Here is a 26,036-nt window from a genome sequence, read left to right on the forward strand (position 1 = left end):
AATATGTGTGTTATGTATTTATTTATTATTATATAATATAATATATTCAATGAAATGCCAACATGCTGCATTAAATGGATCTATAATCCAGTCATACTGCACTGCTGGTTGGGAAATTTGAAATAAACTTTGCAGGGATGTGATGTAGGCCTACTGTTTAATACATGGGATCACAAGAGTGCCTCCCAATCAGACGTTTCAGCGATTTCGCTCAGAAATCTCAAAGGCAGGCTGTCGCGATCGAGGCGCCTGTCCCATAGGCCTACTCAAGTTTTTTTGGTGAATGCAGTAATCTTATTTCCTAGGTGAGGTAGGTGTTTGTCTTTGCCTTGTAACTGGACATTTAACTCAAATGTATCGCTAAGATAGGCCTATATCAAATATATCGCTAAGATAGGCCAGCTTCGTCAAGAATGTTCATTAGTGAACGTGCTTGCAGATTCAAACATGCGCCCTTCTTCCAAGAAGAGGTGACTCGGAGCTCAAACACGCGCGACAGCACTTTACCTCGGGAAAGCCACCTTGCCTCGCTGTGAAACAGTACAGCCTTTTGGTCAGCTACCATCTCTTCGCAAAGTGCGGAGAATAGACACGCTTTTAAGGGCCGGGTTTTGATGAAATTCACCACTCTCACAACAACGTTCAAAATCTCATGTATGTCGGGACAACTAAGCTGCCTTGACACGAGCGCTTCCCTATGAATAACACAGTGCGTCCATTGCGCATCGGGTGCTACCTGGGCCCAGGCTACAGATAGAAAAAAAAAATAAAAAAAACTCCTGTTTTTCACGTCAGTTTGCGCCCCACCTGGCATGTCTCCGCGACCCAGTAGTGGGTCGCGACCCACAGTTTGAGAAACGCTGACTTATGAAGGTTTTGTCAACCCCGGTTTAACAAAGTAACCCATCTGGGTAGGTTAAGCTCCCTTCGTAGCCTAGTACAGGCCCCTGGCTGCCAAGTTCAGGACCCTCTCTGTAGGCTGCCTCATCTCCCTTTGAGATGAGTCTGACCACTGTGGTGTCGTCAGCAAACTTGATGATGAGGTTGTTATTGTGGGCCGTACTGCAGTTGTGGGTGTAGAAACAGTACATGAGGGAGCTACAGCAATGGCATCCTCTGTGGACCTGTTTTGTGCGATATGCAAACTGATGGGTCGAAGTCTGGGGGGAGCTGAGTGCCACAGGACGATAATCATTTAGGCTGGTGGTCGACTTCGGCACTGGGATGATTGTGGCTGATTTGGGCCAGGGAGAGGTTGAAGATTCTGGTGAAGATGAGTGCAAGCTGGTGGGCACACGCTCTGAGCACCTTACCAGGTAGGCCTAGGCTACTCCGTCTGGGCCGGCAGCCTTGGTTTCACTGCCAGGAGCATCCGTCTGACATCGTGCTCCCTCACAGATGATGGAAATTTAAATTAATTTTACACTCCTCAAGCAGTGATCTCACCATGAAGATTGAAATGTAAACAAAAGTTTAAAGAACTTTTAAACCCATTCTAAACTTTTTTTCGTCGAATCTCTGTTACTCCTCTACCACCTCCATGTGTCAGATTTCAGCAGGTGTGTGACGTAAATCTCTCCATCTGGCGTCAGAGGCAGGCAGCTTCAGTGGAAGCTTGCTGAAACTAATGTCAATAACAGCTAGCCGATTTGCTAATAGCTGCATTGGAATAACGCTACTGATTACGCACTTACAATGAACTGGTGAGCAATCTTACATGAAGATATGTCATCCAAAACGAAATCATGGGATACAAAATAAGGACATTACGCTACGGTTGTGGACATCAGAAAATACACGTTAGGCGAGAAGGCTAACTGGTCTTCCATGATGCCTAAACATCCATGTGTAACTTGCCTAACCCTAACATAGCTAGTTTGCAAACTAATTGGGTAAGCCGTATCGATTTTGAATATGATGTTTTAGTTTGCAACAAGGTACTGTGTCGTAATGGCTACATTGCTAAAACTAAGGCGGTTGACAACATTGTTTTATTTGTCAGAGTAACGCTGCACAGTAATGCATGGTGTTAAGTTAACTTAATGTTATCATGGCTACGATGTCAACTTAGGTGTCGCTAATTTAGCTGGGTAATTTAGCCCACATTTTAAGATCACAAAGCATTGAAAGCAATATTGCATTTGTTTCTTGTTCCTTGTGTACTTGCCTAACACTGTATATATAGTGATTAATTCAATTGTACACAACATTAATCATGATCAGTTATTGCTACATGCTAAATTGATGTTGTGAAAGTTTGAGGCTAATTTAACCCTTTGGTTAGCGAAAGTTGATGTACTACAACGTTAGTGTACTACCCAGCGGATATAAACAAAGTTAATTTGTTTTAATAATCAAAATTGACCTGTAACGTTACAGGCTGGATAAAACAAAGAGGATTTGATATTATGAACTATGTGCTCGCTATTAGCCTTTCTAAATTTAGCACGCTATGCTAGGTTGAATTTAGCTAGTTCTAGCTAGCCAACGTTATCTGTCACAATGGCTTACTTCCGTTATGCATCATTAGTTTGATTTGACTCTGTCAAATATCGACATTTAAGTTAACCAACTGACAACATCTTACTTATTTGATATTAGTGGTCTAGTCTGATGTAGTAAATATTAGCCGTTATGGGTGAATATTAGCTAACTTGTTGGCCAACCGGTGATTGGTTAACGTTAGCATGAATAAGTTTATGCGGATCGTCCATTGTGAAGACAGTAACGTTTAATGTTAATAAACAGGATGATGATTATTTCTTGATCAGGAATTGACGTTATACTTATTCACTAATCGTTTGTGTTTGTTGATATCCATCAACTTTATTAGATTTGCTACCTGTGGCCAGCATTGACGACGGTGAAAACGTGTGAGGGTTGCTAACATCAACTGTTTTGTAGGTGAGTAAGTTGATTTACCACTGTCACGCTATCCGGAGAAATAATATTTGGTCACCGCTATTTGCCGATTTACGGCTCCCATTGACTTCATTCAACACATGAAAACAATACTTCGTGTTCAAAGTCTCAAACTAACGTCGGTGACTTATGCCAGCAACCATTCCACGTTGGTAATAAACTACATTTTGGTACAACATATACATGAATAAGGCCCGTTTCACACCGGGAACGTTGTGTGAACGTCGCTTGTTGTCAGTGTAACTGGGTAGACTTCTGCGTTGTGTTGATTTTTTAAATAAAGATGACTCAAAACGAGCACGGGATACTGCTGAAGTTTTATTCTGCACACACGCACAGCAAAGCATACAGTACAGGGTGAGTTCGCCAATTGCTCCTCTCTCCATAAAGATATTAGACAGGCAAACAAAAATGCATGTAAAGTGAAGAATAATAATAAAACATACCTGCACACACGCACAGCAAAGCATACAGTACAGGGTGAGTTCGCCAATAGCTCCTGAAAAAGTTCACACGTATAACTATATTACAGGTGCGCGTGCAAGTGACGTGCGCGTGCAGCCAGCGCTTCTCTCTTTGCTGTCGCTGTGCAGGCTGGTGCACAATTGCACACAATGAACATGTAGTACATTATGTCATATATTATAACTCAGGCCCACACAGAAATTAATTCCAGCAGCTGTTTTTATTATTAGGCTGTAATCTCCCTTTGCTGTCCAAACAGTCTACAGCAACATTTTTCACTAAACGGACCGGACACTTGTCATCTGACGGACCGGTAGCAGGGACGTTGATAGTATTTTGTGAGAGGTGGTGCTGATCATATTACGGGGGGTTCGGGGGTGTCTCCCCCTGGAAATTTTCGAAATTCTGGCTGTTAAATATACCCTTTTAACGCAGTTTGGAAGGGGCATACAAACTTTAACAGAGCAAGCAGGGCCCGTTTTCTGTCTGACTCAGGTGAACATTGGCTACCTGCATGATAAGGTTTTCACTTCACTGCTGCTTGACACTACCTTGCATGGAGATATATTTCACGTTAACAGTGGAGATGTTAGCAAAACTAGCGTTTGGTAAATGAAGATGCAGATCATCTCCCTAATTAATTTCTTTGCGCAACAGCCCATATTATGCGCTCACTCCAGCGAGACGAGTGAATTAAGTGTAGGCCTATCTGTCATCGGCATCGCCATAGGCTATTTGCTACGATATAAGCTACTGTTAGGCCTACAAGTCGCGATTTATTAGGCTATCCAATCGCTATGCTGTTTTCATGAACATTGCAGGAATCATTCACCTACTCACGAGTGGGTCAGTTTCACTTTCGCAAACACGCATACACATTGAATGAGCACTCCTACCACTTCCACCTAATGTTATGCCTCTATATTTTATGAATTAATATGTATTTATTGATCAGGAAAACATTTTGTTTATTTTTCTTTCGGTCCGCGGTTCCATAGTTGTGCCGCAAATTAACAGACAGAAGCACCGGGCATAATCTAGCCTAAATTCATGGCAATTTTTTTTTAAATCCGAGGGCCCCCATTGGCTGAGGGCCCCTGTGCACGTGCACACTTGGCACAAGCCATGATCCGTCCCTGGCTGTAGGGCTATTTTTGGCATGTGGCTAGACGGAGGTATACAGCATGTAAACAATGCATAACTCACAAATAATATACATAAACTGAATACAAACAATATAAAGTGAAGCAATCTTATGGATGACAATATTTAAAAGAAATATTTAGATTTAAACTGTAACTAGATAACCTAGATCTATTGTGCAATTATGTGATTCATACAGTAAGTATAAGGTCTAACCTGTTACATCAGCAAAGATTCTAGAGCGCTAAGTTGTCAGTAGCGCTGCAGGCCTCTCTGCCAATTAAAACATCTCCTTTTCTCACGTCATTTTTTTCTTCACTGTTTCCACTGAATGGAAACGCTTCCAACGCGCTTGTGGCGTGAGTAACGATCCCAGCACTGCAGATGGATTATACGAATAATTAGTAAGGGAAAACAATTTCTACTGTAATGTCCTGTTAAATTACAAATGTCATGGCGACATAGCACTGCACGGCCACCAGATGACACCATTGCACTGTACCTCGGGCCCAATAGCTGCTGTTACCAGAGATAGTGCAGGGCGATATGTAGCAAAAAAAGGTGTTTGGAACATTTCATATAGATTTTTGCAAATTATGTTTTTTCACTTCTTCAGACCCTATAGTTTGCAAAACTACCTGTTTCCAATTTTTCCCCGGACTGCACAGGTTCAAAATCCAAGATGGCGGATATATCACCAAAAATTGCAAATAATCGCCTTGTAAAACATTTTAAATGGATATGTTAGGTATTATCATTATATACATACATTTTCTAATAAAATTGAATGGCTTAGGTAATAAATATGACCATGGGTGACATGAAATGTCATGATTATCAACCAGTGATGGGTGTAACCACCATTATGCTATTTATTGGCATACCCGGAAAAACACATTTACTGATTAACAGTTTCCTTCACATAACCTAATAATCATTTGAATTAAAGTAATGTTCTGCACTCACCACAATAGATTAGATTAGATTCAACTTCATTGTCATTGCAGAGTACAAGTATGAAGACAATGAAATGTGGTTTGCGTCTAACCAGAAGTGCAAAAAAGGAGAAAAGTGCAATGTGATATACAAAGTATAAACAGGTGGTGCATAGACAGGTCAAGAAATTTAGTGCAGTGTAGACAGTATTATACAGTTGATTTATATAAGGTAGAGAGGTTTAGAGTAATATAAATTTGTGCAGTGTATATTAGCAGTTACCTTATAAGAGCAGAATAAATATGGCTATGTAATGTGAACAATGTATAAACAACATACATTGGGGGGGGGGGGGGTTGTGTCTGCCTCCTTGTTGTCCCTGTCAAGGTTGCTATGGTCATGGACACCTCAATAGGCACAGGCAAGGAGGCATTGGGCGGGGATGGGGGGGGGGGGGGCATTGTAGGTTGGTTGTTACCGGGATGCAGAGCTAGAGTTCAGCTGCAGGAAAGCTTCCTTTGAACCTGCTGTGCGCCTTATGCAAACATCACTTGCCCTGGATGGCCTGAATGGAGGGGAGTGAGGAACCGGTGATGCGTTGGGCAGTTTTCACCACCCTCTGCAATGCTTTTCGGTCGTGGGCAGAGCAGTTGCCATACCAAACTGTTACACAGTTGGTAAGGATACGCTTGATGGTGCAGGGGTAGAAGTTCACCAGGATCTGAGGAAGGCAATGGACCTTCTTTAGCCTCCTCAGATAGAAGAGACGCTGGTAAGCCTTCTTGATCAGGGTAGAGGAGTTGAGGGTCCAAGAGAGGTCCTCAGAGATGTGGACACCCAGAAATCTGAAGCTGGTGATACACTCCACTTCAGTCCCATTGATGAGAATCGGGGTGTGTGCTAGCTTTAGACTTCCTGAAGTCCACAATGAGCTCTTTTGTCTTCAATAATTCTGTTAACTGTACTTGCAGGAAATTGTGGGAACATATGAATTTGTTGATTATATGCAAGCCTAATGCTGCCCACTACAGCTAAGTCTGCCTTCATCCATGAATTGTGACTGGTTTCAGAAACAACATTATCTGAACAATCTACAGAGAGTAGCTCAGTGCAATTAACACACACATTCGATAGCATCTTAATAGATGGCATGGCTGTTGTGCAGGAGATGGTTGTCAGGAAAAGTGACATAATGCTAAGATCTGGCAGAATGCTTCTTTGAAAATGCCCTTCGCAGGGTACCAGACATCAACAAAGACAGTCTCATTATCATGGGCACTGGAGAACGTCGACAAAAGATACATCTCAGCCTAGAAATCTTGACATAGCCTAGCGGCAGCAAATGTAATTTCCAGCCAGGGTAGTCTAGCAACTCTCTGTTGGCTTGTGAGGTGGAAAAAACAAACTTCGGTCCGGCCAATCACATCGTGCATAGAGTCGGTGGACCTATCGGGTATCCTATCAGGAAATTGATAGACAACCGTTTGTCCCGCCATTTACCGTTTATGCCGTGGGAAAGGAAAGGTTTCTGTTTCAGTCAATTAAGTCATGATGTCATTAACACATTTTGAAGGCTTGTAGTAGGTCCTCATCCATCTCCAGACGTTTTAGCTGGATGTGAGAAATTTGTGTGTCAGCTCCTCAAAACATGGTTTTCAAACAGCTAAAGCCCTTCGGTGGAACTCGGGAACTAGGGAAATCCCATCCCTATGATTGCCCTACCATCGCCTATTGCTGTCCCCATGCTCGGTTTCCTGCCCGCGCAGCCTAGAGACCCACCACTTGCCCTATGGACAATTCATCTCCTACACTGGACTATTTGAACTTAACACTAAATAGGATTCATGCATTATCATACTGGCTAGTAACCATCTAACCACTTTGTAACATATACCTCAGGTGGCTCTAAATACCATGTTCTATTCTCTGTATATAGACCTTACTGTCCTGTAACTGACCCCAGGCAGATGGGTCAGGCCCTTGAGTCATGGATCTGCTTGAAGTTTCATCCTATATGTTTCTCCAATTCTTGGGAGTTTCGTGAAATTAAGTTGAAATGTAAATTCTGAGAGCACACAGGCAAGCAAATGTTTGTGCACAAGATACAATGCCTGCTCCAAAGATTCTTGACTCACCATCACTGGGATGAAGGCAAATTGTTGATGGGCAATGGGCTTCTGTTTTGTCAAAACTTCCACCAGCACCAGAGGCTGTTGTGGAGCTTGTGAAGTGCTGTTGTCTTGCCAGCCAATGCAGTAGAAGGTGTTCTTGCAAGAGTAATAACTGACCATTTACACAACTTTGCAGGTATGAAGGCTCTGAGGAGATGTGCACCAATATTAAAAAGACAGTGACCGTGGTGAGGATAAATACTTGAGTGACAATGACAATGTTTTGTTGAACTCTTCAATAATGAAACAAGATGCACATTTTTAATTTTTTTTGTTTTAATTTGTTCTCCAAATTTCTTGGCAAATGATGCAATACATATTTTGTAAATAGTCTGTATTTCACTTGTCTACCTTATTATGTGTATATTTATCAAAAAATTTGACCACTTTAAGCCTTTATATTATTTTTCTGCATATATTGTCTGCCATCTTGAATTTTGGCACTGAAAATGAAGAAAAAAATTGGAAACAGGTTGTTTTGTATTCAATGGGGTCCTAGCAAGTAAAAAATCACCAGTTGCAAAAATCTATATGAACCATTCCTAAAATGACACGATTCCCCATACTAAGACACAGCACTCAAAAAATCCTCCATAGAAATGCATCGGGGTTAGTTTGTAACGCCAATATGGCAGTTGTCTACATATATACCGCCCTTTCCACGGCAAAAAAGTCGACATGTGAAAACATTGTGCCAATCGTGTGGTATGTTGTGAATACATCGTGCCAATCATGTGTTGTAATCTCACCGCTGGAGCAAGGTTGGTGTCGTGAAGCCTTGCGCGCACACATTTCTGCCGAAATAGATGCCCGATAAGTGCCCAAAAAGCTTAACAATATGGCTGCCAACTTGCCTAAAAGGACTTTGCTGTTACTTATGAGACCAGCAAGCCTCGAGATTTTGGAGTCGTTGTTAGCCATAGCCTATACTATATATAGGCTATAGTATATAGCCTATATATCTACTAATAGTACATATATATATAGTGTGGTTGAGTGAGTGTGGTTAAAGTTGTGAACTATAACCGCATATTTTTTGAATGTCGGCGACTGGCTACATAAAAAAAACGTGTGTTCATAATACGTGCGTGCTTGAGATGAAACCAGCGGTTTTCAGCAGGATCATGCGAGAAGGACCTGTCTCTTAATTCATTTAAAACAAGTCAATGGTTTTACAATGTTTCAGTCAAGCTTTGGTTGGTTTAGATACAACTGGTATGCAAAATGTAAAGTAGTGGATTAACTTTAATTTGCTGTGCTGCATATTGGACAATATGCACATAGTACATTATATAAAGCTTATGAAAATATGTAAATAGCTTAGTCTAACTTTGAAAAAAATATTGAAGGGAATCCAGTCCAGTGCACATGTCTTTGGCAAGTAGCCTAGGCTACTACAGACACAGGTGAAGAACAGTCAGCCTCAGCAGTAAGCAAAACCAAATATGTACAGCCAGCTTCAAAAGCAAGCAGCCCAGACCCTAAAATTGGGCGTTTATAGCTTTGAAGGTAATTCACACACAATTATTTTTCTTTCGCCAAAATATATTTGGTAACTTCTGTAGACATCCAAAATGGGGTGGGGGTTAAAATAAAAAAACTATTGCATAAACAGTCATATATATCTTTTTGCCGTGGTATAGTCTTAAAGGAGAATTCCGGTGTGATATTGACCTAAAGTGTGTTGAAACATGATACCGAGTGTGAACGTATGTCTCATAGCCCATCTCGGCTTGTCCCCTGCACTCCAAAATCTGGCGCTAGTTAGCCGATGCTACCAACAGCTTTTTCAATTGTGGTGCTTCGGCATCGGGCTAGCTATGCAAATAAATCACTGTTTTACACCATTTACGAGGCTCAATGTATCTCCACACTTCATTGGTAGACTACCGAAGGCCCTGACATTTAAAACGAGACATTGAGAACTTTTAAAAAGCACTGGTAGTTTACTTACAAGACGATTTATACAGACAGTATCTTCACGAAGTTTAGCGTTTGCAGCCATCTTGAATTTAGTCACGATAAGTCGAGCGAGAGTAAGAATGAACAGGTATGATAAGGGATCAGATTCCAAAAATAATTCAGTGGAAATGCATGGATTCCAGTTTCTTCCAGTAGCAGCAACTGGAATCCATGCATTTCCATGGAATTATTTTTGGAAACAGGAGATTTTATTTGGGTCGCCAGCACAATTTATGTTGTGTTATAGGCCTAACTGATACTATTTGTCATTTGATACCAGGAAAGCTAACACTTTTTGTCTATTAGGATGTAGTTTGTTAACTACCACAGTCACGGTTTTGTCATAAAAGCTCATGCAACTGGCGCATGAAACTGGGGGACGAACGCATCGCAGAGGGGATGCCAGCATGGATATCTACCTCTCAAAATGAAACCGTTCTGTGGGGCGCCTGCCATGTACCTCGCAGTTGCAAACTGCAAGGGACATGAATCCGCCTATTTGCACGAACATTAATAGATGCAGCTCCTCAACTTTACCGATTCAAATCTAGTGACCGCGCTGTCAACTAAAGCAGACATCCATAGACCGGACATAAGGCCATTCAATTTGCATACAGTTTCGATTGCAGATGCAATCTTTAAAGTTAATAGCAACAGTGCATTATAGTCTACAATTTAAATGGGCATTTTAAACACTATTCCTCTTGTTTTCTACGCCAAAGTAAGGCGCATTCTTCCGGCTATTGCGCAAACGCCTCTTGTTCTGATATAACGACTATACAATATAATATAATACAACAATAAAATATAACGACTTGAGTTATTTGCTGTTTACATTGGAATTGACGTCCACAGTGTTATGGACCCATTTGTCTGCAACGCAACATAGCCTACAACATTTTTTTTAGAAATAGGCCTACAGGAACAGCTTTCTATGCTGACAAATGACGACTGCACAACATGCGAAAATTTCCCCTACACTCGGATGCGCATTAAAACGTATCTTTTCAGTAGTCATTTCCAACTTTTCACGCTGATGGTGCTCAAAATGCAACACAACCGTGTTCAAAGCAGGGATCCTATAGCAATGTATGGTTGGGGGAGGCATAGAAAAGTTGGAGAACCTGTGGCCTAAAACAATTTTGGTGGTTGCAGGGTAGATTTGAAGTGAAATGGGTCGCGATGTTCTGTCATTTTAAAAAAGTGGGTCGCCAGAAAAAAAGATTGGGAAACACTGCTATAGCCTATATCCAAAATATAGCCATTGCCGGTTAAATTGTGTAGGCTACCCTATGGTGAGATGTCATGCAGTGCAAAGCAGATGCAGCAGTTGGGAATAGGTTAGAAATGACTGCATTTCAGCCACCTGATGCTCGTTCTGGTGTAGGCAGAAAAAACCCCCGGATAAGATAGTATACATAAATGTAAAGTGTACCAATTAATACTGTATATAAGTATTAAAACAATTATATTTCAAGAAGTTGCCTATAGGAGAAAAGCAAACAGGCGTAAAGGGGAATTAAAGGGCCATCAGGTGGTGGTGGGGGGCGGGGGGCGAGTTCTCTGTTGGGCTATCGTGACTATTAGTTTGTGTAGTGCTACACTTTGTGTGTTCTCTGCTTTCCATCTTAATTTTGGAGTAAAGCAGGGTTTAAAGGGGAAGGTTTTTTTCTCCTCTCCAACCTTTACTTTCCCGTAGATTAGCTTTACCTGCCTATCCACCATTCAGTTTTTTCATTCTCTTTTAAAGATCGGATGGGGGGGGCCCCATACATACCTTCGCCTTGGGCCCCCAATTTGCTAAATCCGCCACTGTCCTTGACTCATGGAGCCGCGTGAATTTTATTACAACTTTTCGCCACGATATGGCAGTTTAAGTCCGCTTGATACTGTAAGGCGTAAGCCATTGGTTTCCAAAGGAGATTTTATTTGTGTCGCCAACATAGCCTATTGACAATTTATGTTGTAAATAGGCCTTCCTTATAAGCCTACCTGTAGCTTAGGGAAGCTAACAGCTTTCTATTAGGATCTAGTTTGTTAGTTACAGTTTTGTCATAACTCCCTGATGCATTTTTGCATTTAGAATAGCCAGAGCGTGGACATCTCAATCGGAAAATTAAACAATATCGGGTGCCTATGGACTAGGCTGGAACCCAGCCTGATCTGCCCGCTATTTATTTTTTGATTTCTTAAAAGATTGAGCTTGGTCTGGTGAAAGCCAGACTAGCCATGGACCTCAGTTACACAATGCAAGGGAACATGAATCAGCCTATATTTGCACGAACAATAACGGACAACAGCTCTTCAACTTTGGCCCGTTAAAATGTGTATGAACAGTCTAGCGACGCATTTCATCAAGGCCCATTTGGACATGTCAGTTATTTGCACCACTGGTTAGATGTAAAACAGCATTTCGTTTCAGACTACTGTTACTTAATTTGTGCATTAACAATAACGTTTCAGACTACTGTTACTTAATTTGTGCATTGACAATAAAGTATTACATGAGCTAAAGATGACAAATCTTATGTAGAAGAAGAAACATTCACAAAAAATCCATCCATCCAAAAATGACCTTTGTTTTTGATAGCTGTTGAAAACAGCATGGAACTGACAAAGATGTTTTTGTTTAAAAATAAATAAATAAATAACATTATGCTGATACCTTTTGCTTTTCCCAAATACAATGTAGCCTACAGGTGTAAGTGACCTTTCATCAATCCAGTTGCAATGGATGAACTGTGATGAACTGCCCTACTTGTGATTGTTTAGAGATGTTAAAGGTTTTATAACAATGCTACATCTTCTTTGGCTATTCTACAATCTATTCACCTTTTCAGCACCAGTAGGCTACTTTCTGTGCAGCCGCACACACACACTCAGGCATGCCAAACAAGCATACACAAAAGTTTTAAGAGTGGGGGATGGAGTAAAATATGGAGACAAATTAAAGTGTGATTTATTTTCGCGGAACGGATGTACAGGACTGAGCGGCGGTCATATTTTGTACCGCTATGCGGTACATCTAGTTTAACATAGATCTTCTTTAACTGGAATATGTTCAAGCTGCATAATGTGAATGTTATTTTTTTTGTATGGCCATGCCTCTTGATGAAACCATGATGAAACCAAAGGTGGGGTTTGGAGATCTGTCTAACTTTGACAGGGCATATAAAAGGCATGAAAAGAGCAGTGAGTGCATAAGATTAAGTTGCATGAGACAAGTGTTTCCAGAGGAGGCTTTCCAAGGTGTCCTGAAAAGTTATGCCCATCACTTTGATTCAGAGAGACGGAGAGGTCTGAACTGTATTCAGATCAGGACTTGCAGGGTAACAGGGGAAAGCTGTGTGATTTACTTGGTGTTTTCTAAAGACATGGAGACAGTGCAATGCCTCAGCTTTACAAACTGTTGTCATTGGAGCTACATCTGCAGGTGTAGAAAGGAGCTTCTCTTGAAGTGGCTCAAGTTCTACAACCACTCTACTGGCCATTGACAGGACACTGGTCAAGTCACTGGAAAAGACGCCTAGTTGGTACGGCAGGGTCACAGATGCTTCTCTTGAAAAGGAACATAGGGAAGAATTTACGTATAAATAAATGGATAATTTGTATGATGTAGGCGAAAATGAGCTTCCCCTCTTTGAAAGACCAGCAGCCGCCACTAATATGAAAATGATCAGGTAGAAGTGTGGACCGTTACACAAAGTTGTTGCAAGGACACATGCTTCAAGAAAACAATTCAGAATGTGTCAAGCATTAAGTCAACTCTGAATCATACTTTGCATGGATCATTACATACAAATACTGAAATGCATATGTGTATGTGTACATGTAGGATTACATGTAACCAGCATCAAATAAATCAAACCACAGTAAGAAAGACAGTAACACAACACAGTAATACAAAACATTCATATACAGGAATCACTGAAGATGAAGTTTACCCTTCTTTGCATCCTCCACTGATGTAAAAGTGAAGAAACTAGCCAATCTAATTTGTACATCCCAAATTATAAGCCACAATGTTTAAACATACTTCATTTGACAATTAGCCTATTGTTTAGTGTGAAATAAGTTGCACAACACAACCTCACTGGCCCTCAAATGGCCATAACCTCATTGTCACAAGCATATTCATACAATTTGTTGTTGATACATACAATGCTTTGTCCAAATCTACTCTGCCATGTCACATGTGATCAGAGAGTAATGCATGAAAATATTGCTGCTCACTACTATGTTTATGTAGTCAGAAATAACGCTCATCTTCATTTCTGACTTTGTTTGTCCAAATCCCATTTAGAAGCAAAAGAGTAGTACTGTAAAATCTTCAGTTGACTTATTTGAAACACCCACTGTAATAACATTTCACTGTAATATGTCCAAAATAAAACAAAAGAAGAATAATTTTCAACCTGACTTTATCCAGTGTTAAGGTTTCCGTACTTAAAATATGTAAGGGATAATGGACGACATGACGTTCAGTTAACAGAAATAAAGGCATGTTTGAGGTTGTAAAACGGCCCCGACACGCAGCGGAGGGGCGTTTAAACCTCGTAAGTTTGTAGAACTACTTCTTTCCGACACATATCAACGAATTCCTCAACTTGCAGGACAAACTGCCGTTAGTAGTTCTAAATGGATGGTTGCTATGGCCAAAGGCCAGTCGTTAGTTCCATCTTGCCTGTTGTCAAGCGGGCATATCCTAGGAATCATATGAACCTTATCTTTTAAAACATTGCTATTTTACTTAGCCTACTGCACCCCAACTAGCTAAAAGCCACCTCTGTCATATGCTACAATGTTGCTATGTTCTGAACGTCTGTATTTTACAGCTCGGATGCAACGTGACAGTTCAGTGGCAATACCAACAAAGATTTACTTAATGTACATAATCAGCTGTGGAAGTGTGTCTGAGTGAATCTTTTTAGCACATTCACCTGGAAGATATTCCTTTATACACAATGGACAATTTCAATTTATTTCAAATGTTGGTAATACTATACAGTAGGAGAGGAATAGCAATAATAATGTCAGTGCAATATCAATGGGCAATATCTTAATGGAAATGAACAAATACTATAATATACAAACCATGCAGGCGTCACATGACCACGGTATTGTGGTAATGCGGTCACCGTCCCAGCCCTAGGTCTGGCTGCCTGCATCGGTGCATTTGCGTTTGTGCTAGCACAGCACAATTGCTGTGATGATACACACTAAGGACTTCCAAAACAATTAGGACTAGGATCACAATTAATTGTACACCGCCAAGCACACCATTGTTTTTGTGATATTTCAAACACGGCTCGACATAAAGGAGTTTGTACTCTGTCTTGTTCAGGGAGAACTCAACCGTTTTGGTCCCCTAAGCCAGAAGCTGCTGCAGCTCATCTCTAATGTTGAGGTCATGACGTTGTAATGCAACACTGTTTGGTTGGGGGTTGTTATTGGGAAGGTCATGTGCTGCTGTTCATGAGTTAACAGAATGTCAGTGTTTGGAGTGCTTACAAGCCATTCATCACCTACTCTTGTTGTTTCTGTTCTGATGTTCAGATCTGATGATCTGTTATCCTTGATGGTCATAGTACATGGACATCGTTGACTATGGGTGGGTAATACACCACAAAAGACTTTGTTTGGGTGTCTCAAGAACGGACTATTATAGAGCAGATCCAGTTGATGTCTTTCATGGAGGTGCACATGTTCAAGTTCGGGATGTAGTGGACAAGGAGCTTGTCATAACGTTATGCTACCATGGATGTTGTTTTGAAATGTATGTGAACATTATCCTTCCAGAACCCTACATTCAGGACAGATTTTATGTCTTTCATAACGCTGTCATGCGCCTTTGCGTGAAGTGAAAAAAACTATTTCTGAGCAATTGATGTCAACCAATTCAGCACTTTCAGGGTGGACAGTGCCTTGTACGTCGGACGTAAGGAGCTTTTCGTAAGAAGAAGGGACTTCTGTCTGTTGAAATCTGTTATATTTCTAGTCTAATCTAAATATATATTCTTACATGGTCATCATACAGTGTTCAATAAATTCAATAAATAGAAACAAAATGTCAAAACATTCAATTAGAAAGTGAATTTGATATAATACCGCATACAAATACAAACACTACTTCATCCATTTTCAGTACTAAACTCACAAAACAGCGATCATAAGAAGGTAAACACTCCACTCTTGTGGTCATACAGTGTTACTGCATTTAGAATGCGACAAAGATGGCTAGTCATTCTAGATCGCGAATGTTAGCCACCTGGTTACCTGCATGGGTCAGGAAATACAAGTTCAGGGAGGGCATATGGATCTGGTCCGTTTGAACAAAATAAATGTCCTTAAAATTTGCACTAAAGCATACCAAACCAAATAAAAGTTACAAGACAATATAAAACATCGGCGGAACAGGAGTTCTGTGGATGGACATACATAATAATTGTAACAACAGATATAAGACATATACAATATAATTATAACAAAACTTTTAATGCGGACCCTCTTTTGCCCAGCTTACCAGCAGCAGTTATTTTCCTTTCTGCTGCAGGACACCCACAATGCAACTACTGTACAGAATAATTACAGAATACAAGTCTAGATCCATTTATGCACGATTTAACATTAACTATATGGAACACAGTTACATAGCCATGAACTAGAGGTTTTGTAGCTGTTGAGTAGAGCTAGGCGGAACGAAATTCATCTGGCGAGAGTCAGGATAACCATCCTTACAGCTTTTTTAAATTTATTTGTTTATTTATTGATTTATCTCATAAGTAGTTTGTCGGATTGATCCTACAGTTAAATGGTAGGTTTAAACTAATGTTGTTTGATTAGACAGCTCAGGAATTCCAAGAATAGGTGCAGGTTGTTGGTTTTCTTCTCTCTTGGAGCACTGAGTGTGCAGTGGTTGTGGTTCTGAGGAAATATTCTTGGGCCCACAAACTTGTTAGTGGAGAGACAGTTATTCTTTCATCCATGGTTTTATAACAAACTTTCACACTATTCATAAAAAGACAGTCCCGTCAGCCTCTTATTTGTTTTACCTTTTGTTACCTTTTCAGCTTGACCTCTGACCCCATCACCCTGTAAATCTTTCTCGGCCTTCAACAACCGCCCGCCGCCGGAGCCATGTCGTCCCGCGTCCTGCTGCGGCAGCAGCTGATGAGGGAGCAGGCACAGGAGCAGGAGAGGCGAGAGGCCCAGCAGCAGGCCTCGGTGGCCCAGCTCCGGGCCTCTGACTCCTCCCCTGCTATCTCTGTCACAGTGCCCCCCTCCGCTGCTCGCCCGCCTCCCGCACAGGTACCTGTGGAGGTGCTCAAGGTACGTAGCTACACTACACTACGGTTTTCGCCTTTTAAAAAACGACATCTTTGGCTGTTTGAATTACAGAGGAGTTGCCTAAGAGTGTCTGTTGTTCAGATTATTTTGGCTTTCCTTCCTGTTATGTTTGTGCCATGCAAACAGCCCTTTTCCTAATATATTTTACAAATACTACTGATTCAGGTGATATGACGGTTGTGTGTTATCAGATATAGTCCCCTCCACAGTTGCACACGCGTTTTTGTTAAAAATATTTATTTCATTATGAGGATTTCTTTTCTTTTCGGAAATAAATATGCTTTATTTGGTTGGATTTTCCTTTTGTTTTCATTGTGAAACTAAGATAAGACGAGAAGATAAACTTTATTTTCCACAAGACACATAGGAAAACAAACCAAATAGATGATACTGTACAGACAGCAAAAATAGCAAGAAAATAAATACAAGATAGCCACAAGAATTACTTCTAAACAAAGATAAAATGCCAAATGATATATTTTTTATATACCTGTTTTTACTCATATTTACCAAGGGTACCAATAAACATGGCGGGTACTGTATATCATACACACAGAGCTTGTGAATGTCTATGTCTGTGACTAAAATGCCGTGTTCTGTTGTGTTTTTATGAAACTATATAGGTGCAGACTCACTTGGAAAATCCAACAAAATACCACATCCAGCAGGCCCAGCGACAGCAGGTCAAGCAGTACCTCTCTACCACTCTTGGGAATAAAGTAGCAACCCAGACTCTCGGGGTGTCGCCCGTACTCCAGTCCAGCTCGGCCCCCGAGATGGCCCCGTCTGCGAGCAGTGCCCCCAACAGCCCGATGGCACTGCTGAATCTGGGGTCCACCAAGGAGGAGGTACCCTATACTCCATTTACTTGATAGAGAGTGATGGGCAAGGCAAAGGTTGAGGAAGAAAATACAGAATATAAGTATTAGAGAATAGAGAATACAAGACAAATAAAAAATCATATATACTCAGAAGACAAGGAAGTAGTGTTAATTTCGTCAGACGAGACGAGAGGAAATATGTTCGTCAACAACCTTTTTTTTCATGACTAAGACGAGACGATGACAAGACGGCAGTAATGTCCTGAAACACTGACTAAGACTATCTTAAGATGCATTATTGTTGACGAAAAAAGACGAGACTAAAATGTTTTGCATGAAATAAAAACTAAGATAAAATCTCTTCATTTTCGTCTACAAAATGATAAGACAGAATATCTAGCTGTTATGTTTTCAAAATATTCTGAATGAGTTCATACGTTCAGCTTTCCTGTAGGCTAGTCTACGTGCTGTTGCTGCAACCCTGTGGCTGCAACACGAAACTACATGGAACAAGAACACTGCAATTTCTGCCAAGCTAACTACCTAAGCTTTATGCCACAATGCTACATACCCAGAAGTTGAAGCTTCTCATACAAATTAACATCCCCCAGAATGTCCATACGAAAATGTTCATCATGTAATGTCAACTATTTAACTAGTTAGACTGATGATGCAAAGTTTGCTAGCAAGTAAGCTAATATGGAAAGTTCGCTAGCAAGTTAGCTATGGCTAAGATGGAGAGTCTGTTTGGGGAATGTGTGTTTGGGCGCATATCGCCATCTAGCGAGGCGGAGTAAAACATTATTACTTTGGCCTATGACAGTTTCTCAAACTTTTTCAGTTTCAGGACCACTTAACTAACCCTAGCTAAAAAAAAAAAAAGATTAGACCTACTTCAACAATAGCCTATAATTAGTCTACACAATACTACTTACTGAACCACGTTGCTTATTGTCTTTGCACTTTGCTTATTGTGTGGATTCATACTGTATGATTTAAACTGGCATATTTTACATAGACAGTGTTGCAGAACTGTTTTTACATACAAGTTGGTTCAATATTGCAAACAACTCATCTATATTATATTTTACCACGTCTGCTCGCAGACTACTTGGGATAGCTTGCGGACCACCAGTGATCCCCGGACCACACTTTGAGAAACACTGGTCTACGAATATGACAGTGGTCCAGTCAAATCTTTTACTGTCTATGGTCAAATCCCAGCCGAGCTATAACTGTAGCTCTACTTACCTGTGCATGTAAACATACTGACTGACAAAAAATTTGAATGAGTAATTATAACAGACGAGTAGCCCTGTGGACACACAATATTGTTTGAAAATTGAGATGTGTGAAACACTATTTGACTCAAATGGTAATCAGAAATAATTTGTTATAAAAAAAAAGACTAAAATGTGTTGACTAAAACTGACTAAGACTAAGATACCTTTAGTTTTCTTTTCACTAAAACTAGACTAAAATGACGAGACTTTTAGTCGACTAAAACTTGACTAACAAAAATGATATTTGAATGACTAAATATGACAAAGACTAAAAAGGACATTTCGTCACAAGACTAAGACTAAATTAAAAATAGGTGACAAAATTAACACTACGAGGAAGAAGAACATGTAATAATATAATAAGAATAAGAATATTAAAATGGAGCCATTGCCCAAAGGTTAGAGAAATGAGCATGTGACTGTAGGCCTGCTATATTTAGATCCCGGCAGGAAAAATATGGGCACAATAAGGGTGATAGAATGTACAGTGCTCTCCTCCCTCAACATCCGTGGACAGTTTGTAGATCCTATGTGGTATTGGAAATGACTGATAGGTACCTCTGGAATTATGCCTGAAAGGTCTTGATAAATCATTGTTATTATGTTAGATAATATATAGGATAAATGGGTGCTCTCCAATAGCATTGCAGTTTGAAGAAGATTGATGCAGTAGCATTAATTGATGCAGCAACGTATGGTAACAGGGCCTGGTTTGGTCACATCAGTCTTCATAAAAGTGCTAAGATATATGGCATCCATCACTAATAAAATGATGGATACTAACCAACAATACAAACATTAGGGTATCAGGGCATCCTCTGGTAGCACTGCATTTGCAGAGTTGTTCACCTCTGCTCTAGTCAGACCTGTGTGTATCATCCGCTTCTTGCTTGCTTTTTGTCACAATAAGCTGGCAAATATCACACAGAGACCTTAATGATATCTGTACAGGGGGAGCAGGAGCTTTGGAAAAGCAGCACAGTGTAGGCAAGCACCATCTTGGTTGGGGAAGCACTGTAATTATTATTTATAATGGTTGTGATATGTTTCACTATAAAAGACTACTGCTCACATTCAGACATTACCTTTTTAATTTGTATGGAGTGCTTGGTGCTTGCTTGTAGCAAAGAGCCCAGGCTTGTATTGTATATCATGCATACATCTACATTGTGATTACATAGTGACACACTAAGCCCTCTTCTCTCTCTTCAGATTGATGACGTCATTGACGACATCATCAGCCTTGAGTCCAGTTTCAATGATGACATTATGTCATTGATTGACTCTGGCCTTCAGCTTCCTAATACGGTACGCTTGCCTCCTTCTCTCTTGTTAACATGTTTATTTGTTTTACTTATTTATTGTGTAATGTGAACAGTACAAAATGGGGTAAGATGTAACTCTCATTCCTTGCCCAATTTGCCAATTAACCAGGAGAATTAACGTTCTTGAACCTAGGCTGATGTTATCCCTTTGGGTTGTTTAGTATTGTCCCTCTAACAGTGCTCATAGACACTCACACACACACACACACACACACTCTCTCTCTCTCTCTCTCTCTTTATCTCTCTCTCTCTCTTTATCTCTCTCTCTCCTCTCCCCCTGACACTTGTTTTCTCTGTCACTCTCTCCCCCTCTCCTTGCTTGCACGCAGATGCACACATACTCACACTTTTGACACGTCACTAATAGCAGTAAGTCTAAGCAGGGTGTGGTCCGCCACGGAGACGGTATAGTGGGAGTGACCACAGAGTCACGCTGAGTAATGGCAGGACCATGCTGGCCAGTCCGACGATTAGAGTAACCTCAGGTAGTCTTTATAATCTGTTTGAGGTTTTTTTTAACGGAGACATTTGACAGAGAGGGTGCCCTAGTGGTTTGACTGAAGATGAGGATTTTGGTTATGTTGCCAGAGCATGAAAAGAAAAGGAAGAATTTTCAGGTAAAGGGTGATTGTTTTAAGTTAGAATAGTTTTCATTCTTAGACTGACATCCAGCAACAAAAAAGTTATATTTTCTGATAGTAGTATTAACTTTGTCATATCTTTGGAAGAGACATTCCCATGGTTTGGTGTTGAGACTTAAACTGACATTCATTTGTTTTGCCAAAAACAAAACATTAATGGCCTGTTTAATAGCTCTATTTGGTCATATTAACCCCTGTGCAATTTTAAGCATCTGTGTTGTAAATGACCATGTTTGTCATTCCTATGGTTATTTTCTCTAAGTACATGGCTATTGTTTGACCAGTAATGTGAAGGGGTCGTCTTGTGGATTTTCACAGCTACCAGGGAATCTCCTGGATGTCTACAGCAGTCCTGGCATGGCCACTCCCACCATTACAGTTAGCAACTCCTGTCCAGCAGACCTCCCCAATATCAAAACGGAACTGACAGGTATCATTGGCATACTCTTGATTTCAACACAGTGAGAACTGGAATGGCACTTGAATGCAAACGTCCGCAAATCACTGTAAAACAAGATTTTTGTCAAACTCTGTACACGGGATTGAAGGAAGCAGCCCAGCTTACCATTACTCCCAGATGATTCAGAACCTAGTGTGCAAAAAGTTGTGCTGACATTGTAAATAGTGACTTGGCGGAACTGTGTTTTACTACGATTCAGTTGCACTGTCGGTGCACTTAACAGTAAAGTAAGATATTCCGATTAATTTTGTCTTAAGTTTCTTATCATTGTGAAGACATACAAAAAAGTATTGTCTTCATCGGTTCCAAGCACTTCCTGGTACATGTATGCTGAATGAAAAGTGGAAGCAGTTGCTCGATGTGTCATTCGTTAAAATAGAAGTGTTAAAGTAGAGGCGTTAGGCGTTCTTTGAGTCTGAGCTATACTACTCCAAAATGCAATGGGTCCATCCTCTGCCAGGTACATACACTTTTCCAGCAAATTGAATAACATTCAGGCTAGTAGTTTTTGCGTAACCCTGCTAACAAAAGAACCAACCAACCAAACCCCTTGGCAGAGGTTATAAATATAGCATTAGCGTTATGATCCTAGGCGCGCACTTACATATCCTGTGGAAGAGAGAAGATTAGATTGTACTTAAATTGACACCTTAAAGGATGACTTTATCATCAGTAGCTATTTTACCACTGGTGTTAATGTCTATTAATGTGCTATGAACTTGTTTCAGAGGTCGAAGCTAAGGTTCTCATGAAGGAGAGGCAGAAGAAAGACAACCACAACCTCAGTGAGTAGTGTCATTTCTATTTATTGGACTGAAGGAGTGTGTGTGTGTGTGTGTGTCTGTGTGTGTGTGTGAATATTTGACACTGTGCTTGTATGTGACTTGTTATGTGTTATTATGGCCTCCATTTGTAGTGTTGATTTGTGGTGATGGTGTTTTGTCTCTTATTGAGCCACTGTTATTTTTTCAGTTGAGAGGAGGAGGAGGTTTAACATCAATGACCGCATCAAGGAGCTGGGCTCACTTATACCCAAATCCAGTGACCCGTGAGTGTCTGACCTTTTTTTTATAAAGTACAGCTTGGTAAATTATGTATTTCTTTACGGCAAAAGCATTTTATTTCACATAACTACATTCCCACTCACCATGTAGCATCGAAATTAACCTGCAAAAACACATGGCTTAGGAAAACATTGAACGTCAGTTTTTTGTAAAGGACTCTTAATTCCAGTATGATGCTTATGTGAGCATGTATCTGATGCTACTTTCATGTTCCTCTGGGGATTCTGGGGCGGTAGGGAGATGCGCTGGAACAAAGGCACCATCCTGAAGGCCTCGGTGGAGTACATCCGCAAGCTGCAGAAGGAGCAGCAGCGCGCCAAGGAGGTAGAGATGAGGCAGAAGAAGCTGGAGCACGCCAACCAGACCCTTCTGATGCGCATACAGGTCAGCTCCAAACACGCACACGCATGTACACCGGTGCATGGGGGTATTCCAAGTACGTAGTTTAGTGACAAACCTCGGTAAGTTAACTCAGAGTAAAGACCTATTCACACCAAGAACGATAACGATAACTATAACCATAACGATAAAAACATTCACACTGAACAACGATAAACAAAGTCTCTCCTTGTGTTAATGAATGTGACGGCTAAAATTCGATGGGTTCTGATTGGCTATTGACTTTTTATCGTTCTCAAAATCGCTCTGAAAGTGACCCCCAACGATATCGTTCTTCATGTCGTTATAGTCATGGTTTATGTGTGAACGTGAATTTGTTTATAGTTATCATTATCGTTATTGTTCTTGGAATGAATGGGCCTTAAGGGGTAAACCTCCTAATAAAAGAGCTGTATGGCTTCATTCTCCTTACAAAACAATGCCAGAGGGCTCTTGTTGTAGGAGGTTTACCACTTACTCTGAGTTAACTTACCCAGGTTTGTTAAACCACGTACTTGGAATACCCCCCAGGAGTGGCCATCAGAGTTTAGGGGGTACACAAAGGGTTACAGAAGACTTGTGAAATGCCACAGTATGTGGTGTTTACTACAATTCAGTTCTTATTGAAATGACTGAAATATTGTGGAACTTGTGGAACATTGGTATCTAAATGGCCAAAAATACATACATGAGTTGCACTATACAAATCATTTGTTTCCTAAATAAGCACACGACTAGTATTTCCACAACCTTTGCATAATGAAATTGTTGCACAACCCCTAATATTATATTATAATCATAACCTAGAGATGAACCAAATTGTTAGCTCTGTAAAGTATCTCCAATCAAATCCCCCTCTTCTGCTGTGATTGTTTTTGTTTGGTGTAATCGGGGCCGCGGTCATCAGGAGCTGGAGATGCAGGCTCGCCTCCATGGCATCCCCGGCACCTCCGCACTGGGCCCAGACGCCTCTCTTCAGGCCCAGCAGCAGCAAGGAGTCAACCCCCAGGCCTCCCGTGCGGACCTCCACTCCCAGACGCTCCTGAGCCTGGACGTGGGCTCCATGGCGCAGGCCTCCTCGTCCTTCCTCTCCCCGCCGCCGTCCGGCTCCCCGGTGGGGGTCACCATCAGCAGCCCCCTGGACCTCGGCGCGCTGAGCTTCGCCGAACTGGACGACCCCGCCGCCACCTCCCTGTACCCAGACGTGGGGCTGGGGGACATCCTGATGGACGAGGACTGTGGCCTGGCGCTGGCCCAGTCCACGGCCGAGCCGCTGTTCTCCGTTTCGCCTGGGGCCTCCAAGAACAGCAGCAGAAGCAGCTTCAGCATGGAGGAAGACTTGTGACAGAAGCTTGGAGCAGTAGCTGACACAAAGACTGTGTGTGTGTGTGTGTGTGTGTGTGTGTGTGTGTGTGTGTGTGTGTGTGTGTGTGTGTGTGTGTGTGTGTGTGTGTGTGTGTGTGTGTGTGTGTGTGTGTGTGTGTGTGTGTGTGTGTGTGTGTGTGTGTGTGTGTGTGTGTGTGTGTGTGTGTGTGTGTGTGTGTGCGTGCGTGCGTGTGTGTGCGTGTTGAGGGACAGGGTGTATGTGTACTGTGGTGCTTATTATGTCCATGTTTAACAGAAATTGCATGTTTTGTTTTTTATGTGGTGAGATCACCTTTTCAGAACCTCGCCACAGCTTACGTTTTCCCAATGGCATAGTCATACATCACTCCCAATCAGGTTTAGTATAATAAGACAAGGCATACCTCACAGGCCACACGGAATAGATAGTCAGTGGTTCCCTGGAATGAAAGATTTTAATCAGTAATCATACAAAATATAGCTAATATAATAAAAAATAAAATAGTAGCACAAATATGGCTCGTCAGTGTGGAAGATGTGATACTATGAATAGTGTTTTCATTTATTTGTATTTGAGCATTCAAAACAGAGAAGGGAAATCAACCATCAAATCATTGGTTATTATGTATTTTCATATGAACACTTAGAAATTAAGGATGGGTGATTCACTAAAGGTTTGTGGGATGGGTTTGAGGGCTGTGCAAATATTGACATCAGGGTGCAATACAAGTGATCAGTGTACTCAACATGATATTTTTTTTTCTGAAACCAAAGGGATATTCTAGGGGAACTATATTGTTGGTGTCTGTTTTTTAAGATGTATTTTTTTCCAGCTTGTATATGTATTGCACCTTATCTTTTTGCATCTGTGTTCTTTGAAATACCTCTCAGCTGTCCGTAGCACTTTAAGCTGGTGTCCACCTCTAAATGTTTTTTTTTTCCAGCCTCCTAACCATTTGTTTGTTAGCCTCAGTGCACACATTGAACATTTCTCAGAACTATATTTTAGCACCATTATTGACTTTCAGAGGAGTTCAATTTGCAATATTGCCTGAGTAATTTGTGTGCAGTGGAATATTTTGTTTTTTTCTGTACCACTCTTGCATGCTCGCTGTAAGGGTGATAGGTGTGTGTACTCCCTGGCTTCGCTCAAACATAATAATGACATGATGATATTAATTATGAGTACTGCTTCTCTACTTCAGCATATTATATTGTTTCACACAGTATTTTAGCGTATCCTGTTGTTTCACCCGTTAACTTAATTGTATTGTTGTTTTTGGGAAGCTTTAATCACTGCTCAGTCACTAACATCTATATACTAGATATGTTCAATAATCCAGTTGTACAAAATTATGACATTGCGTCCATATTCAATTCAAGAGATTTTAACAATGGACTTCAAGCCAAAATAAATCATGAATGAATGATTTTGTGTTCTCATTTGAATAGAGTGCCTTTAGTGCAAACCAAGACCAGAGATACCCATGCTCAAAATGCACAAAGGGTACAACAAAACATGTTGTTGATGTCAAAATAGTAGCAGGGTTTCAGAGTGTACATGTTTAACACATTGATTTTTTTTTAAATCAGAACACATCTAAGTAATAGGTGTTGTTATTTGTCCATCATCATGGAATCATTATCCACTCTGCAATGTTAGTAAGGGTTGACTCCTAACATGTCTGAAATTGTATGCATTACACCACTGTTTCTTCACATTTTTCATGAACAGTTTACTTTCCTGGTTTCATTTTGATTTCCAAATTAAGGG

The 26,036-nt window shown here is 40.8% G+C and overlaps 1 protein-coding gene across 2 annotated transcripts; it reads left to right on the forward strand.

Moving 5' to 3' along the window:
- Positions 1-1,595: 1,595 nt before the first annotated feature.
- tfe3b (transcription factor binding to IGHM enhancer 3b) lies at positions 1,596-24,373 on the forward strand. 2 transcript variants are annotated; one of them, XM_076268074.1, is made up of 10 exons: positions 1,596-1,892; positions 2,834-2,904; positions 16,670-16,928; positions 17,570-17,794; positions 20,263-20,358; positions 21,335-21,446; positions 22,205-22,261; positions 22,449-22,524; positions 22,777-22,924; positions 23,826-24,373. In XM_076268074.1, exons 3-10 carry the CDS (start codon positions 16,737-16,739, stop codon positions 24,261-24,263), a joined length of 1,344 nt encoding a protein of 447 aa, XP_076124189.1. In that variant the 5' UTR covers positions 1,596-1,892; positions 2,834-2,904; positions 16,670-16,736; the 3' UTR covers positions 24,264-24,373. The 2 variants fall into 2 exon arrangements, with proteins under 2 accessions (XP_076124189.1, XP_076124190.1); XM_076268075.1 differs by having other exon boundaries at positions 1,596-1,703.
- Positions 24,374-26,036: the final 1,663 nt, after the last annotated feature.

The sequence above is a fragment of the Alosa pseudoharengus genome, unplaced genomic scaffold, assembly GCF_046254945.1.
Source record: "Alosa pseudoharengus isolate Yale_2024_CS ecotype anadromous, Long Island Sound unplaced genomic scaffold, YU_APseudo_1.1 YU_APseudo_1.1_scf_5, whole genome shotgun sequence".
Classification (NCBI taxonomy): Eukaryota; Metazoa; Chordata; class Actinopteri; order Clupeiformes; family Clupeidae; genus Alosa; species Alosa pseudoharengus.

Excerpts from the sequence above, each read along its gene's own strand:
- tfe3b (XM_076268074.1), top strand. The coding sequence starts at position 16,737 with ATGTCGTCCCGCGTCCTGCTGCGGCAGCAGCTGATGAGGGAGCAGGCA. Across the intron at positions 21,447-22,204 it reads TATCAAAACGGAACTGACAG|AGGTCGAAGCTAAGGTTCTC; the intron begins GTATCATTGGCA and ends AACTTGTTTCAG. Across the intron at positions 22,925-23,825 it reads CCCTTCTGATGCGCATACAG|GAGCTGGAGATGCAGGCTCG; the intron begins GTCAGCTCCAAA and ends CGCGGTCATCAG.